Genomic DNA, 13,662 nt, shown 5'->3' with positions numbered 1-13,662 from the left:
TACTTAGGTTGAAAAGAGAAGAGATGAAATGTCAAGAAGTTGTAGGAGACAACACTAAATGAGCCTGTTAACAAAGCTGACCTCATCCTAGGATAATACCAGTTTATGGGATAAAAGATGAATTCCCGGATCTACCCCTCCCCCCCCCCCCTTTTTTTCTAGAGTAAAAGGAATACAGTATAAGTTGACATTTCAGGACCTCTTAATTAGCTTTCGACTGTGATCATTATTTGTGATCTGTCTCAGTTAACACCAGCAGGTGGCGTGTTTGTTAGGTTTATTTTTTTTCAAGCTCCAAAAAATTTGAGAACCTGAATGAATATATGAAAATAAGAAATGCTGGTTTTTCATTATTCATAACCACTTCTCTCAGGAAAGATTGTTTATGAGAATACAAGAAGAATAATCTTTGTTTTTCTACTTTACCATCTTATTGAGAGATTGAGTTTTGTATTAAATTGCTAAATAACTTCTTTCACTTTTCCTCTAGTAGAATATATCTGATTAAAATCCCAGGCCATTGCTGATCTTTCCATCGTGAAATGTCTGAATATGTGGTCAAGAGGCCAAACTCCAGGGAACCAGAAAAATATGTATTATAGCTTGTGTGCTGGAATTTAACGTTGCTTCCAGTGCTTTTGAAAATTTCCCACATAGGACCAAAGGTTTCAGCTCAGCCTGGAACAGTCTCTATACCTACTCTTGTCGAGCTCCCCAAGGAACATCCAGGGCTAAGGAAAGTCTGCTGCTCTGCCTCTTGGAAAGCCCTAAGCAGACACTTTATTGATGTGAAGTTTCTGCAGAAGGGCACAAATCAACCTCCTATTGGCTTCCCTGGTGGTTAGGAATCTGCATGCTAATGCAGGGGACGCTGGGACGTGGGGTCAGTTCCTGGTCTGGGAAAATTCCGCATGCCACGGAGCAACGAAGCCACTGTGCCACAGCTACAGAAGCCCAGGTGCCTAGAGTCGTGCTCAGCAACAAGAGAAGCCGCCGCAATGAGAAACCCATGCATTGCAACTAGAGAAAGCCCACACGCAGCAACGAAGACCCAGCACAGCCAAAACTAAATAAGTAAACAAATCTTAAACAAACCAAAACCTCCTGTGAGTACTCTAGGCACGGGAGTATCCTCAGAACCTTTAAAACAAACCAGAAGTCTCTGAAAGAAAGCCAAGTGAAAATCTCCATTCCCTACTCCTTTGGGCTTGGGGCAGATTTTGCTCTAAATGGAGCTGAAAAATGGCCCCACGAATTTTGGTGTCTTAGCGTGCTCCAAGATGGGGTGGGGGTAGGGGGAAGCAGATCATTTTGTTTATGACAAAGAAATACCAAATTGCATTGCCCATTACAAACTCATTCAACAAAAAAAACTGTTCATAGTTGACTTGATTTTCAGAAATATGCTTTCCTAATTTAATCAAAATGCTATTTTTTTCCCCCACTGAAGAAAACCTCTGTTATTACTATTTCTGGAAACTTTTTTGCTGTAATGTATCAGAATATTTGGAAATAGAAGTTGTTTAACGTCATAGAATGATTCAACAATAACTTCCATAAGGCTTTTCAATCAAACATAAAAGAATGTCTTTTTTTTTTTAACAGCTTTCTTACTTACAATACCCATCACAAAATTTCTGTAAATTTGTAATATTATAAAAAGGAAAGTACAGTTTACCTATAATTCCACTGACCTTTTTTTTTTCCCTGCCTCTCTGCATGACTTGCAGGATCTTAGTTTCCTGACCGGGGCTGAACCTGGGGCAACAGCAGTGAAAGCGTAAGTCCTAACCACTGGACCACCAGGGAATTCCCTCCACCAGACTTTTAAATATATATACATCATATATATATATATAAAATAGAATAGTTTGATAAGTTTTTTAAACATCCTCTTTTACTAAATGTATTGTAGACATCTTTGAATACTAATAAATACAATTATAGCAACATTACTTTCTTTAAAAAACATGGAGTAGGAAGCAATATTTATTCTTTAGTGATTTTTTAAATAGATAAATAACATTCATAAAGTATATAAAGTTTTATGTACATCACAATAAATTTTTACATATTGTCTTACAGTTTTGGAGGCTGGCAAGTCCAAGATCAGAGTGCTGGCAAGGTAGATTTCATTCTGAGGCCTCTTCTCCTGGCTTGTAGGTGGCTATTATCTTGCTGTGTGCTCACGTGACCTCTTTGCACTCCTTGTGAAAGAGAAGGGAACCAAGAGAGACTATGCAGACTCTCTGGTGTCTTCTTGTAAGGGCACTAATCCTATCAGATTAGGGTTCCACTTATATGACCTCATTTCATTTAATCACCTTAAAGGCCTTATCTCTAGTACAGTCATACGGGGAGTTAGCTTCAATATATTGAATTTGGGAGGGATACAATTCAGTCCATAGCACTAAAGTTTATTTTTTAAAAAGAAAGCTTTATAGAGATCTCTTCAAGAAAATTAGAGATTCTAAGGGAACATTTCATGCAAAGATGGGCTCAATAAAGGACAGAAATGGTATGGACCTAACAGAAGCAGAAGATATTTAGAAGAGGTGGCAAGAATACACAGAAGAACTGTACAAAAACGATCTTCATGACCAAGAAAATCATGAGGGTGTAATCACTGACCTAGAGCCAGACATCCTGGAATGTGAAGTCAAGTGGGCCTTAGAAAGCATCACTACGAACAGAGCTAGTGGAGGTGATGGAATTCCAGTTGAGCTCTTTCAAATCCTGAAAGATGATGCTGTGAAAGTGCTGCACTCAATATGCCAGCAAATTTGGAAAACTCAGCAGTGGCCACAGAACTGGAAAGGTCAGTTTTCATTCCAATCCCAAAGAAAAGCAATGCCAGAGAATGCTCAAACTACTGCACAATTGCACTCATCTCACATGCCAGTAAAGTAATGCTCAAAATTCTCCAAGCCAGGCTTCAGCAATACGTGAACCATGAACTTCCAGATGTTCAAGCTGGTTTTAAAAAAGGCAGAGGAACCAGAGATCAAATTGCCCACATCCACTGGATCATGGAAAAAGCAAGAGAGTTCCAGAAAAACATCTATTTCTGCTATATTGACTATGCCAAAGCCTTTGACTATGTGGATCACAATAAACTGTGGAAAATTCTTCAAGAAAGGGAATACCAGACCACCTGACCAGCCTCTTGAGAAGCCTATATGCAGGTCAGGAAGCAACAGAATTGGACATGGAACAACAGAGTGGTTCCAAATAGAAAAAGGAGTGTGTCAAGGCTGTATATTGTCACCCTGCTTATTTAACTTATATGCAGAGTACATCATGAGAAACGCTGGGCTGGAGGAAGCACAAGCTGGAATCAAGATTGCCGGGAGAGATATCAATAACCTCAGATATGCAGTTGACACCACCCTTATGGCAGAAAGTGAAGAGGAACTAAAAAGCCTCTTGATGAAGGTGAAAGAGGAGAGTGAAAAAGTGGGCTTAAAGCTCAACATTCAGAAAACTGAGATCATGGCATCTGGTCCCATCACTTCATGGCAAATAGATGGGGAAACAGAGGCTGACTTTATTTTGGGGGGCTCCAAAATCATTGCAGATGGTGATTGCAGCCATGAAATTAAAAGATGCTTACTCCTTGGAAGGAAAGTTATGACCAACCTAGATAGCATATTCAAAAGCAGAGACATTACTTTGCCAACAAAGGTTCGTCTAGTCAAGGCTATGGTTTTTCCAGTGGTCATGTATGGATGTGAGAGTTGGACTGTGAAGAAAGCTGAGTGCTGAAGAATTGATGCTTTTGAACTGTGGTGTTGGAGAAGACTCTTGAGAGTCCCTTGGACTGCAAGGAGATCCAACCAGTCCATTCTACAGGAGATCAGTCCTGGGTGTTCTTTGGAAGGAATGATGCTAAAGCTGAAACTCCAATACTTTGGCCGCCTCATGCAAAGAGTTGACTCATTCGAAAAGACTCTGATGCTGGGAGGGACTGGGGGCAGGAGAAGGGGACGACAGAGGATGAAATGGCTGGATGGCATCACCAACTCGATGGACATGAGTCTGAGTGAACTCCGGGAGTTGGTGATGGACAGGGAGGCCTAGAGTGCTGCAATTCATGGGGTCGCAAAGAGTCAGACATGACTGAGTGACTGAACTGAACTGAAGTTATATATTTGCATTGTTGTTGTTGTTTAGTCACTAAGTCATGTCCAGCCCTTTCACCCCCATGAAATGTGCACATCAGTCTTCCCTGTCCTTCACCATCTCCTGGAGTTCACTCAAATTCATGTCCTTTGAGTCAGTGATGCCATCCAACCATCTCATCTTCTGTTGTCCCCTTCTGCTCCTGCCCTCAATCTTTCCCATCAGCAAGGCCTTTTCCAGTGAGGTAGCTCACTGCATCAGGTAGCCAAAATATTGGAGCTTCAGCTTTAGCATCAGTCCTTCCAGTGAATATTCACGGTTGATTTCCTTCAGGATTGATTTGGTCTCCCTTCTGTCCAAGGGACTCTCAAGAATCTTCTCCAACACCACAGTTCAAAAGCATCAATTCTTTCACGCTCAGCCTTCTTTATGATCCAACTCTCACATCTGTACATGACTGCTGGAGAAACCGTAGCTTTGACGATACAGACCTTTGTCAGCAGTGTTAGCTGTAATATATTGAATTTGGAAGGGATACAATTCAGTCCATAGTACTAAGGTTTATTTTTTAAGAAGAAAGCCTTATATATACTACTTAAGTTATATATTTGAATAATATATCAAAATAAAAAGTCAAAAGCTTTTGTTGAATAATTTAGGAGAATGATTTACGTGGTTTCTCTGGAATTTGTGGGGCTTCCTTGGTGGCTCAGCTGGTAAAGAATTTGCTTGCAGTGCAGGAGACCTGAGTTCGATCCCTGGGTTGGGAAGATCCCCTGGAGAAGCAAACAGCTAGCCACTCCAGTGTTCTTGCCTGGAGAAGTCCATGGGGTCGCAAAGAGTCAGACAGGATTGAGTGACTTTCAGTTTCTGGAATTTGTGAGGTCAAAGATTTTTGTCTTTTCTATTCATTGCTAAATTCTCATGTCTAGAACAGTGAGAAGCACATAACTAGCGCTCCGTATTTACTGAATGAATGAATGAATGCTTTCCTTTCTTTTTTTTCTGGAGGAGGGAGCTAGTATCAGAGCTTAAGAGCCATAGATTATTAAGACAGGTAAGCTTTTTCACTAGTTCTTTTCCTTGGACAAGTTACTAAAATTCTCTGTGCCATAGTTTTCTATTCTGCAAAATGGGTTATTTTAGGGTTGTTGTAAGGATTAAATTAATTAAAAGGCTTAAGCCATTTAGAATAGTATCCAATATGTAGTTGGTAGAAGTGGGTACCTTGATATAAGCAATAAATGCTAGATATTTATGTTTATGCCTAATTCCCCTTTTTATATTTATGTTCATAACCTAAGAAAATATCCTGTGAAGTCGGTAATATTGAATTCTTGTTGCCTCTGCTTTTCAGGAAGAAATACTGAGGCACAGAGTTCAAATGACTTGTAAATATGATCTGCAACATAAATAAGTATACTACTTGAATATTTAAAGTAAGGCAATATATTTGCATTTTGCTGGAATTGTTTATTATTTATGTTTTTTAATGCTTTACTTAATTGATGGTTTACAAACCTAAATTGAGCCCCCAAATTCTGTTTATGCGTATACAACAGATATAAAGTCACTAACTTGTGGCTATATATGGTCTCCCATATTTTGGATCCTCCTTGTGACTTTTAGGGCTTCAGTGGTAAAGAATCTGCCTGCAATGTGGGAGACCAGGGCTCCACCAGGGTAGGGAAGACCTCCTGGAGGAGGAAATGGCAACCCACTCCAGTATTGTTGCCTGGAGAATCCCATGGACATGGGAGTCTGGAGGCCTATAGTCCATGGGGGTAAACAAAGAGTGGAACACAACTTGCTATCTGAGCACTGCTATGAATTTTTTAAAGATATACATTTACAGTCTCAACTAGCCATTATGTATTTTCTCAGGCAAGGAAAGCTGAGAAGTACAGCTATTAACGTTCAGAATCCTGTAAACTTTCGAATCCTCATTTATTAAAAAAAAAAAATCAGGAATCCGTGCTCTAGTGGCTCCACAGGTAAGGAAATTTTTGTATATCAAGAGCTCTTAATCAGAACTGTAGAGAACTTCCCTTTTGAGCTTGCCTGAAACTGGGAAAACCGAAGCTGCAGCTTCGGCCTAGGGGGTTGGGGGCGGGGCGCCTGTCCGACATAAACTACAACTCCCAGGACTCCCGGGCAAGCGCTCCCGGGAGTCATGGTTCATTCAACACCCGAGCCCGCGTTGCCCGTCCCTTCTCCCTCCCCTGGCAAGCCACACTTTGGGTTCTGACTCCAGATGAGCAAGCCCACGGCCGTCTCGGGGAACGTTTTCTTGCTGTACCGTTTTCTCTCTTGTTTCCTTTGATAGCTCATGTTGCGCACACTCAAGAACTCCTCTGCCGCAGAGGAGTGGCGACGCCCGAGGAGGCGGGGTCGGGCTCTAACCCAGACTGGGTGAACCCGGAGGTGAAAGGGATCCGGTGACCGATGGGCTGAAATGTAGTGGATCCCAGAAGGTTCCGACTTCAGTAAGGAAACCTAGTGTCCTTAATTTTTTTTTAAGTACTCACAGTTCATGTCTCTTTTCTGATCTTAAAAGTCTATTTTCTTTCTCTAGCTTTTTTTCCCCCTGGTGCCTCCCTGTGGGATCATTCTTGATACCGAGTAACTCAGTGTAACTTACACGTGATACCCTCGTGCGGGCTTAGTGTCGCTTCTGATTTGCCGAGGCTGAGAGTTCCTAGAATTTCAGATTAATCTTGTTAACTGCATGTATGGGGGCGAGGGGGTGAGGGGTGAAGGAGAAGACTTGAAATTCTCAAGTATAGATAACCCTAGAGGGTGAAGGTCTTAGGGTTTACTTAACATTGAAGTTCATGACCTAGAGAGGTATTTTACTTGTTCAGCCGCTCAATGGTGTCCGACTCTTCACCAGGCTTCCCTGCCCTTCACTATCTCTGGGAGTTTGCCCAGACTCCTGTCCATTGAGTCGATGATGCCATCTAGCCCTTTCATCCTCTGTCCTCCCCCTTCTACTAACTGTTCCTAAAAAGGAACTCTAGCTAGAAGTGTTTCAACAAAAATCTTTTTTGCCGTTTTTTACTCTGTCCTTTTTCAAATGGACACACCTGTGATGGAGACTAGATGTTGCTACCCATCAGGGTTCTTGGCCTCCTTAATCACTAGAAAGTGTTCAGAGGCTAGTCGGGATATTGAAACAAGGCTTTATTGAGGCCCCTGCTACAGCAGGGGTGAGCCAGAACAAGTTTGCTTGCTTGCTCACTTGCTGGGGGTGGGGAGAGACAGGCAAGCTTGTTCGTGTCCAGGAGTCGGAAGGAGGGGTAGATTAGGTGGTTCGTCCCTCCCTTTGAGGGGTCATGCTGAGGACCATGCTTGTACTCCCAGCTCTTCAGGCTCTTGGGAGGTGGCAGGTGGGCTTTTTGGTCTCTTTGTATCTAGGTGTCCAGAATTTGCCCCAACTGCACATGCACGCGGTTAAGTCCCTTGTAGTTTCTTTGTGTTGTGTTGCTCCTGGAGATGTTTGTCCAGGGGCAAGCATGGTAGCCCTGCACCAACAGGGTCCCAGGTCCCAGCCCCCAGCCTGTCTCAATGTGAAGAGGAGTAGTAACTCCTGCTGGAGGACTAACATTTGTGGCTACTGGACCCTGGTGCCCTCTTTAGAGTGTGATTAAGTTACATTTTGTTAGCAGAACCCTGCAAATTTTGAATATTTTAGATACCATTCTATTTCTTAGAAAATAATGATATCCAAGTTAGCTGACCTGCAATGATCAACTGAACTAATATATTAATACACCTAGCATAGTAGGAGGAGAAGGCAATGGCACCCCACTCCAGTACTCTTGCCTGGAAAATCGCATGGATGGAGGAGCCTGGTAGGCTGCAGTCCATGGGGTCGCTAGGAGTCAGACACGACTGAGCGACTTCACTTTGACTTTTCACTTTCATGCATTGGAGGAGGAAATGGCAACCCACTCCAGTGTTCTTGCCTGGAGGATCCCATGGACAGAGGAGCCTGGTGGGCTGCTGTCTGTGGGGTCGCACAGGGTCGGACACGACTGAAGCGACTTAGCAGCAGCAGCAGCAGCATAGTAGGAACACTGGAGATAATAAAGGTTGATTCTGATCAGTTTTGACCCTTACTTCAGATTTGAACCTCAGGATTGTAGGGGCAAAGTATTTTTCTTAGAACACTTTATCTTCTCCCTTTCTTATTCAGTAATCACAAATGTGTACATTTGTTAGCTCTTTTGGTTATCTCTGTTAGAGGGAAGGAGAACGGATAGTTATTGGACACAGCCAAATTCACCTAACTTGAAATTTTTTAAGTAATTTTTTCCTTGATTGTAAAAATGCTATGTGCTGTATGTATAGGAAATTCAGAAAACACTAAAAAGTAGGGGAAAAAGAAAAAGTATCTATAATCTCACAACTAGAGACCATAGTATTAACATTTTGGTGTGTATTTTTATCTAGTTTTCTTTTTTCAAAATAAAAATTGCCCTCAATTATGAGGGGTTGCTGCTGCTGCTGCTACTGCTAAGTCGCTTCAGTCATGTCCGACTCTGTGCAACCCCATAGACGGCAGCCCACCAGGCTCCTCTGTCCTTGGGATTCTCCAGGCAAGAATACTGGAGTGGGTTGCCATTTCCCTCTCCAATGCTTGAAAGTGAAAAGTGAGTAAATGTCCCCATAAATCCATGTATTCCATATGCTGTAGAAAATTTGAAAACCTAATTGATAATATATTGTTTTTGAGTATGCTTTTTTCATTTAGTGTAATTAGCTTCATTGTCTTTTTTTAAAAGCCAAATTTCTACATTTTTACTATTAATATGTAAAGTTTTTATCCTTTAAATCTCAGCTAAAAGGGAAGCATCTTTGAAGGGAGATTGCATAGTTGGGAATGAAAAACGCTGAGCTCTGAACAGGCAACTTGCATTCAACTCTGCCTGAAACAGGTAGAATGAATAATCATGATTAAGTTACCTGACTTCTTGGGCATCTGGGTACCTAAAATTAAAGTATTAGACAAGGAAATAGTATTTCCTTCAAATTTAGAAATCTGTTAACATATGAGACACCTAAGCTTGCATGGTTATTTTGTACTTGTGCTTATTCACACACTCAATTTTAGATTCTGGATCTGTTATAAGAAATAGGTGATGCAACCTATTCTATTGATATATTTATTCATTATACTCTTACTCATTTGCCTTAGTTAATTATATATGGTGAGTGGGTGGAAAACAGTGCTGTCTTCATTTATTTTGTTTGATTCAGAGATTTGAAGAATCGTTTTCCTTTGTGGGTTATTGAATTTGGGGACTGTGTGTGGAGCTGGCTGAGGCAGTGAACTGAGCTAGATTGCTCGAGGTTCCTCCCAGTTTTTCTCTCTGTGGAGTTGATATTTTTCAACTTGCGCTTATTTTGTTTCAGACGCTGAAATGAATCGTCGTCACCTATTTGCTTGGCTTTTCAGACATCTGTCTCTTAATGGTCACCTCCAGTGTCATGTCCATCGCCATTCTCATCAGCTTACACAGATCCCTCTTGACACAAGGCTGTGGGTCTTTAGGCGAAACAGGAATCACACTGTCCATCGTCTGTTAAATAAGAATTGCTCCAGGAGATACTGTCATCAAGATACCAGCATGCTGTGGAAGCATAAAGCACTACAAAAATATATGGAGGACCTGAATAAGGAGTACCAAACACTTGATCATTGTTTGCATCACATCTCTGCCAGTGAAGGGGACCGGAGGTCCTTGACTCGACGGCATGCTGAGCTGGCCCCGCTTGCGGTCATTTACAAAGAAATTCAGGAGGCTGAACAAGCCATTGAAGAATTAGAATCAATGTGTAAAAGTAGGTAAAAGATGTGTGTGTGTACAAGTACAGGATTGATTCTCTAAGTTAAAGGTATATTGAACTCGAGCTCTTAAAAAAACGACGAGTAATAAGCCCTACAATTGGAAAGGACAGGACTCTGTACTGTAAGTCTGGGTGTCTGACAGCTTCTAAAGAGTAACTCCTACTATGAGACTGAGGTCCTCACAGTCCTTGCCAAGATGCTGTTAAGGTCTGGGAAACTGAATACTGACCTTTTCAGAAGCTTTAATTTATTGGATAGATCTTTGTTGAGCACTGTCCTGGATGCTACATACCATGGACACAAAAATACAATTTCTACCCCATCAGAAGGCTCATGTAGTACGGGCATTGTTTCATCACCCTCGGAGGAAACCCTGCACCCTTTAGCCATCTCATCCCAATCCCGCCATCCCTACCAGCCTTACTTTCTGTCTCTACCCAGTTACTTATTTCAGGCATTTTATATAAATGGAATCATCCAATATGTTAGCTTCTTTCATAAGCTAAGATTGGCTTCTTTCACTTAGGATATGTTTAAGGTTCAATTTCATTGTAGCATGTTTCTGAGCTTCATTTCTTTTCATTGATGAATTATGTCCCATTGTATAGATATCTCACCTTTTATTTATATCCATTCATGAGTTGTTGGTTATTGAGTTGTTTCCACTTTTTGGTAATTATGAGCAATGCTGTTACGAATACTTGTGTACAGTAAGTTTTTGTGTGGACATATATTGCCGTATGGTAACTCCATGTTTAATCTTTTGAGGAGCTGCCTGACAGGTTTTCCTAAGAGGCTGCACCATTTTACATTCCATCTCCCATGTATGAGAGTTCTGGTTTCTCCACATCCTCTCCAACCTTTGTGATCCACCTTTGTGATTCTAGCCATCCTAGTGTGTGAAATGTGATTTTGACTTTCATTTCTCTGATGAATGTGCCTATTGTATGTCACCTTTGGATAAATGACTGTTTAAATCCTTTGCCCGGTTTTTAAATTGAGTTGTCTTTTTTATTATTGAGTTGTACGAGTTCTTTATGTTACAGATACAAGTTCCGTATCAGAAATATTATTTGCAAAATTTTTCTTCCATTTTGTGGGTTGTCCCTTGAAGCACCACCATTTTTAATTTTGATGAGGTTTATCTTTTTTTTTCCTCTTGTTTGTGTTTTGGTGCCATATCTAAGAAACCCACAGTCACGAAGATTCAGATATGTGTTTTATTCCAAGAGTTTTATATTTTTAGCCCTTATATTTAGGTCATTGATCTATTTGAGTTAATTTTACATACATAATGTGAGAGGTGTTAATTTTCAATTTTAGTATCTCTTAATATTATTGTCTTAACATTTTTCTTTTATAAACAGTTTCCAGAATATATAGAAGTTGAGAAGTATAATGGATTAACCTGGGATTTAACACGTACTTTGCTATTAGCTTTCAGTTTAATTTATAAGCTTTATTCAGTGTATCATCCTGGGTATCATCTGTGTATCAAGCTTTATTCTGCGTATCATCGTTTTTTATGTACTTGTTGTATTGTTGGCTGCACTGGGTGTTTCTTGCCGTGTGCAGTCTTTCTCTAGTTCCGGGACTACTCTCTCGTTGCGGTGCGCGGGCTTCTCATTGCAGTGGCTTCTCTTTTTGTGGAGCACAAGCCCTAGGGCTTGCGGGCTTCAGTGGTTGTGCACAAGCTTAGTTGCCCCGAAGCGTGTGGGATCTTCCCAGACCAGGGATTAACCCGTGCCCCCTGAATTGCAAGGCGGATTCTTAACCACTGGACCACCAGGGAAGCCCTTCTCACCTCTTTTAATGAGTATTATTTTTCACTCTTTTGCATAATTCCTCTCAAATTTGTAATTATTTGGGAAAGTTGCTTGCACATATTATACATGTTAGTCACTCAGTCATGTCGGACTCTTTGCAACCCCATGGACTGTAGCCCACCAGGCTTCTCTGTCCATGGAATTTTCCAGGCAAGAATACTGGAGTGGGTTGCCATTCCCTCTCCAGGGAATCTTCCCAACTCAGGGATCGAACCCTATTTCGCATAATAGAAGCTTACTAAATGTTTTCCAATTAAACTGACACAAACTCTGTCAGCCATGTTTGTATCATGCAATATTAGTAGATTCAATTAGTAGATTGCTTCTAAAGTTTCTACTACAATTCTGCTATTTTATAATAATAGTGATAATAGCTACATTTACTGAGTCTTATTATGTGCCAGGCACTAAGCTAAGTATTTTGCAAATATTAATCTCATTTGAATGCTCACAATGACCTTATGAGGTAGGAATTTTTATTAATATTCCCACTTTATAGATGAAACCGAGAGGTTAAAGTGCCAAAGGTCACTTACCTGGTCCAGAGAGGAGCAGGGATTTGAACCCAATCAATGAGATTGCACAGCTGCTTCTCTTATTCACTGCCCAAGGATTCGAAGTCCAATATACAGTCTACCTCTGTAATATATCTTGCATGAGTCTTCTATCCTTTCCACTACTTTATATCTTCGTTATAGCTCATCAAAGATGTTTACAATAAATTCCTAACTTGTAGTCTCATCTCCAAGCTTTTCCAGCCTAGTGAGTGAGTGCTCAGTCATGTCCAACTCTTAGTGACCCCATGGACTATGCAGTCCATGGAATTCTCCAGGCCAGAATAGTGGAGTGGGTAGCCTTTTCCTTCTCCAGGGGATCTTCCCAACCCAGGGATTGAACCCAGGTCTCCCACATTGAAGGCAGATTCTTTACCAGCTGAGCTACAAGGGAAGCCCAAGAATGGGTAGCCTATCCCTTCTCCAGCGGATCTGCCTGATCCAGGAATCAAACTGGGGTCTCCTGCATCGCAGGCGGATTCTTTCCCAACTGAGCTATGAGAGGTTCCCAGCTTAAGTATAGCCTTAACTATACTACTTTCCTACTGTGAATTTTCAGTAAATCCCATTGCCTATAAATATAGATTGTTTGGCTTGGCATTTAAGAGTCCCTGCAGAGTGACCCCCACCTCTCTGTGTAGTCTTATTTCCCTTTGCATGTTCTATCTTCCAACCAAAATAGACCAATTTGCCATTTCCTGAATATACTCAGACCATCCCATGTCTTTGCTCATGTTCTTAACCCACCAATTTCATCTTCTTGAAATTCAGTCCTCTTACAAAGTATGGCTTGAATATCATACTCTGGCTTCACTCCCCTCTGTAAAATAAGTATGATTACCTTTCTCTGTTTTGTATTCTAATCTCTTATGTAAATGTCTTAACTTCAGTCCCTTTCCCTGAGCCTCAAGTACAGGGCCTGTGTCTTCTTTTTATTTCCTGCAGCACCAGTCACAGGGTATAATAGACTCTTGACTCTGTTGACATTGAATTGAATCTGGTGAAATTGAATTAGGTTGGATTTTACAGTTCAGCAAGGAATGATTGCAAATCAGCAGGTGTTTCTGGTATACCTTTGACCCAGCCAACACATTGAGGTGTTTGACTCAGCCGACACATGACTCAACACATTGAGTCACGGCAGCCTGGCTGCCGTCTGAGGCTTACGTGCACAAGGCGAGGCCAGCAGTGATAGTACAGTTCTGCAGCAGGCCATTTATAGTTAGAAATTGAGGTCAGGGGCTTCCCTGGTGCGCCAGGGGTTGAGACGTCACCCTCCTGACCCCTGGTCAGGGAGCTAAGATCA

The 13,662-nt window shown here is 41.3% G+C and overlaps 1 protein-coding gene across 2 annotated transcripts in view; it reads left to right on the top strand.

Moving 5' to 3' along the window:
• The first annotated feature begins 6,542 nt into the window (after window positions 1–6,542).
• Window positions 6,543–13,662, top strand: part of MTRF1 (mitochondrial translation release factor 1) — a 41,641-nt gene continuing 34,521 nt past the window's right edge. The window contains exons 1-3 of one of the 2 annotated variants that reach the window (XM_059891970.1): window positions 6,552–6,608; window positions 8,966–9,062; window positions 9,541–9,969. In XM_059891970.1, coding sequence (XP_059747953.1) covers window positions 9,549–9,969 — 421 coding nt within the window. In that variant the 5' untranslated portion in view covers window positions 6,552–6,608; window positions 8,966–9,062; window positions 9,541–9,548. 2 annotated transcript variants of the gene reach the window in all.

The sequence above is a fragment of the Bos taurus genome, chromosome 12, assembly GCF_002263795.3.
Source record: "Bos taurus isolate L1 Dominette 01449 registration number 42190680 breed Hereford chromosome 12, ARS-UCD2.0, whole genome shotgun sequence".
NCBI lineage: Eukaryota > Metazoa > Chordata > Mammalia > Artiodactyla > Bovidae > Bos > Bos taurus.
The sequence above is the reverse complement of the archived record's forward strand: the minus strand, read 5'-3'. Positions and strand labels throughout refer to the sequence as shown.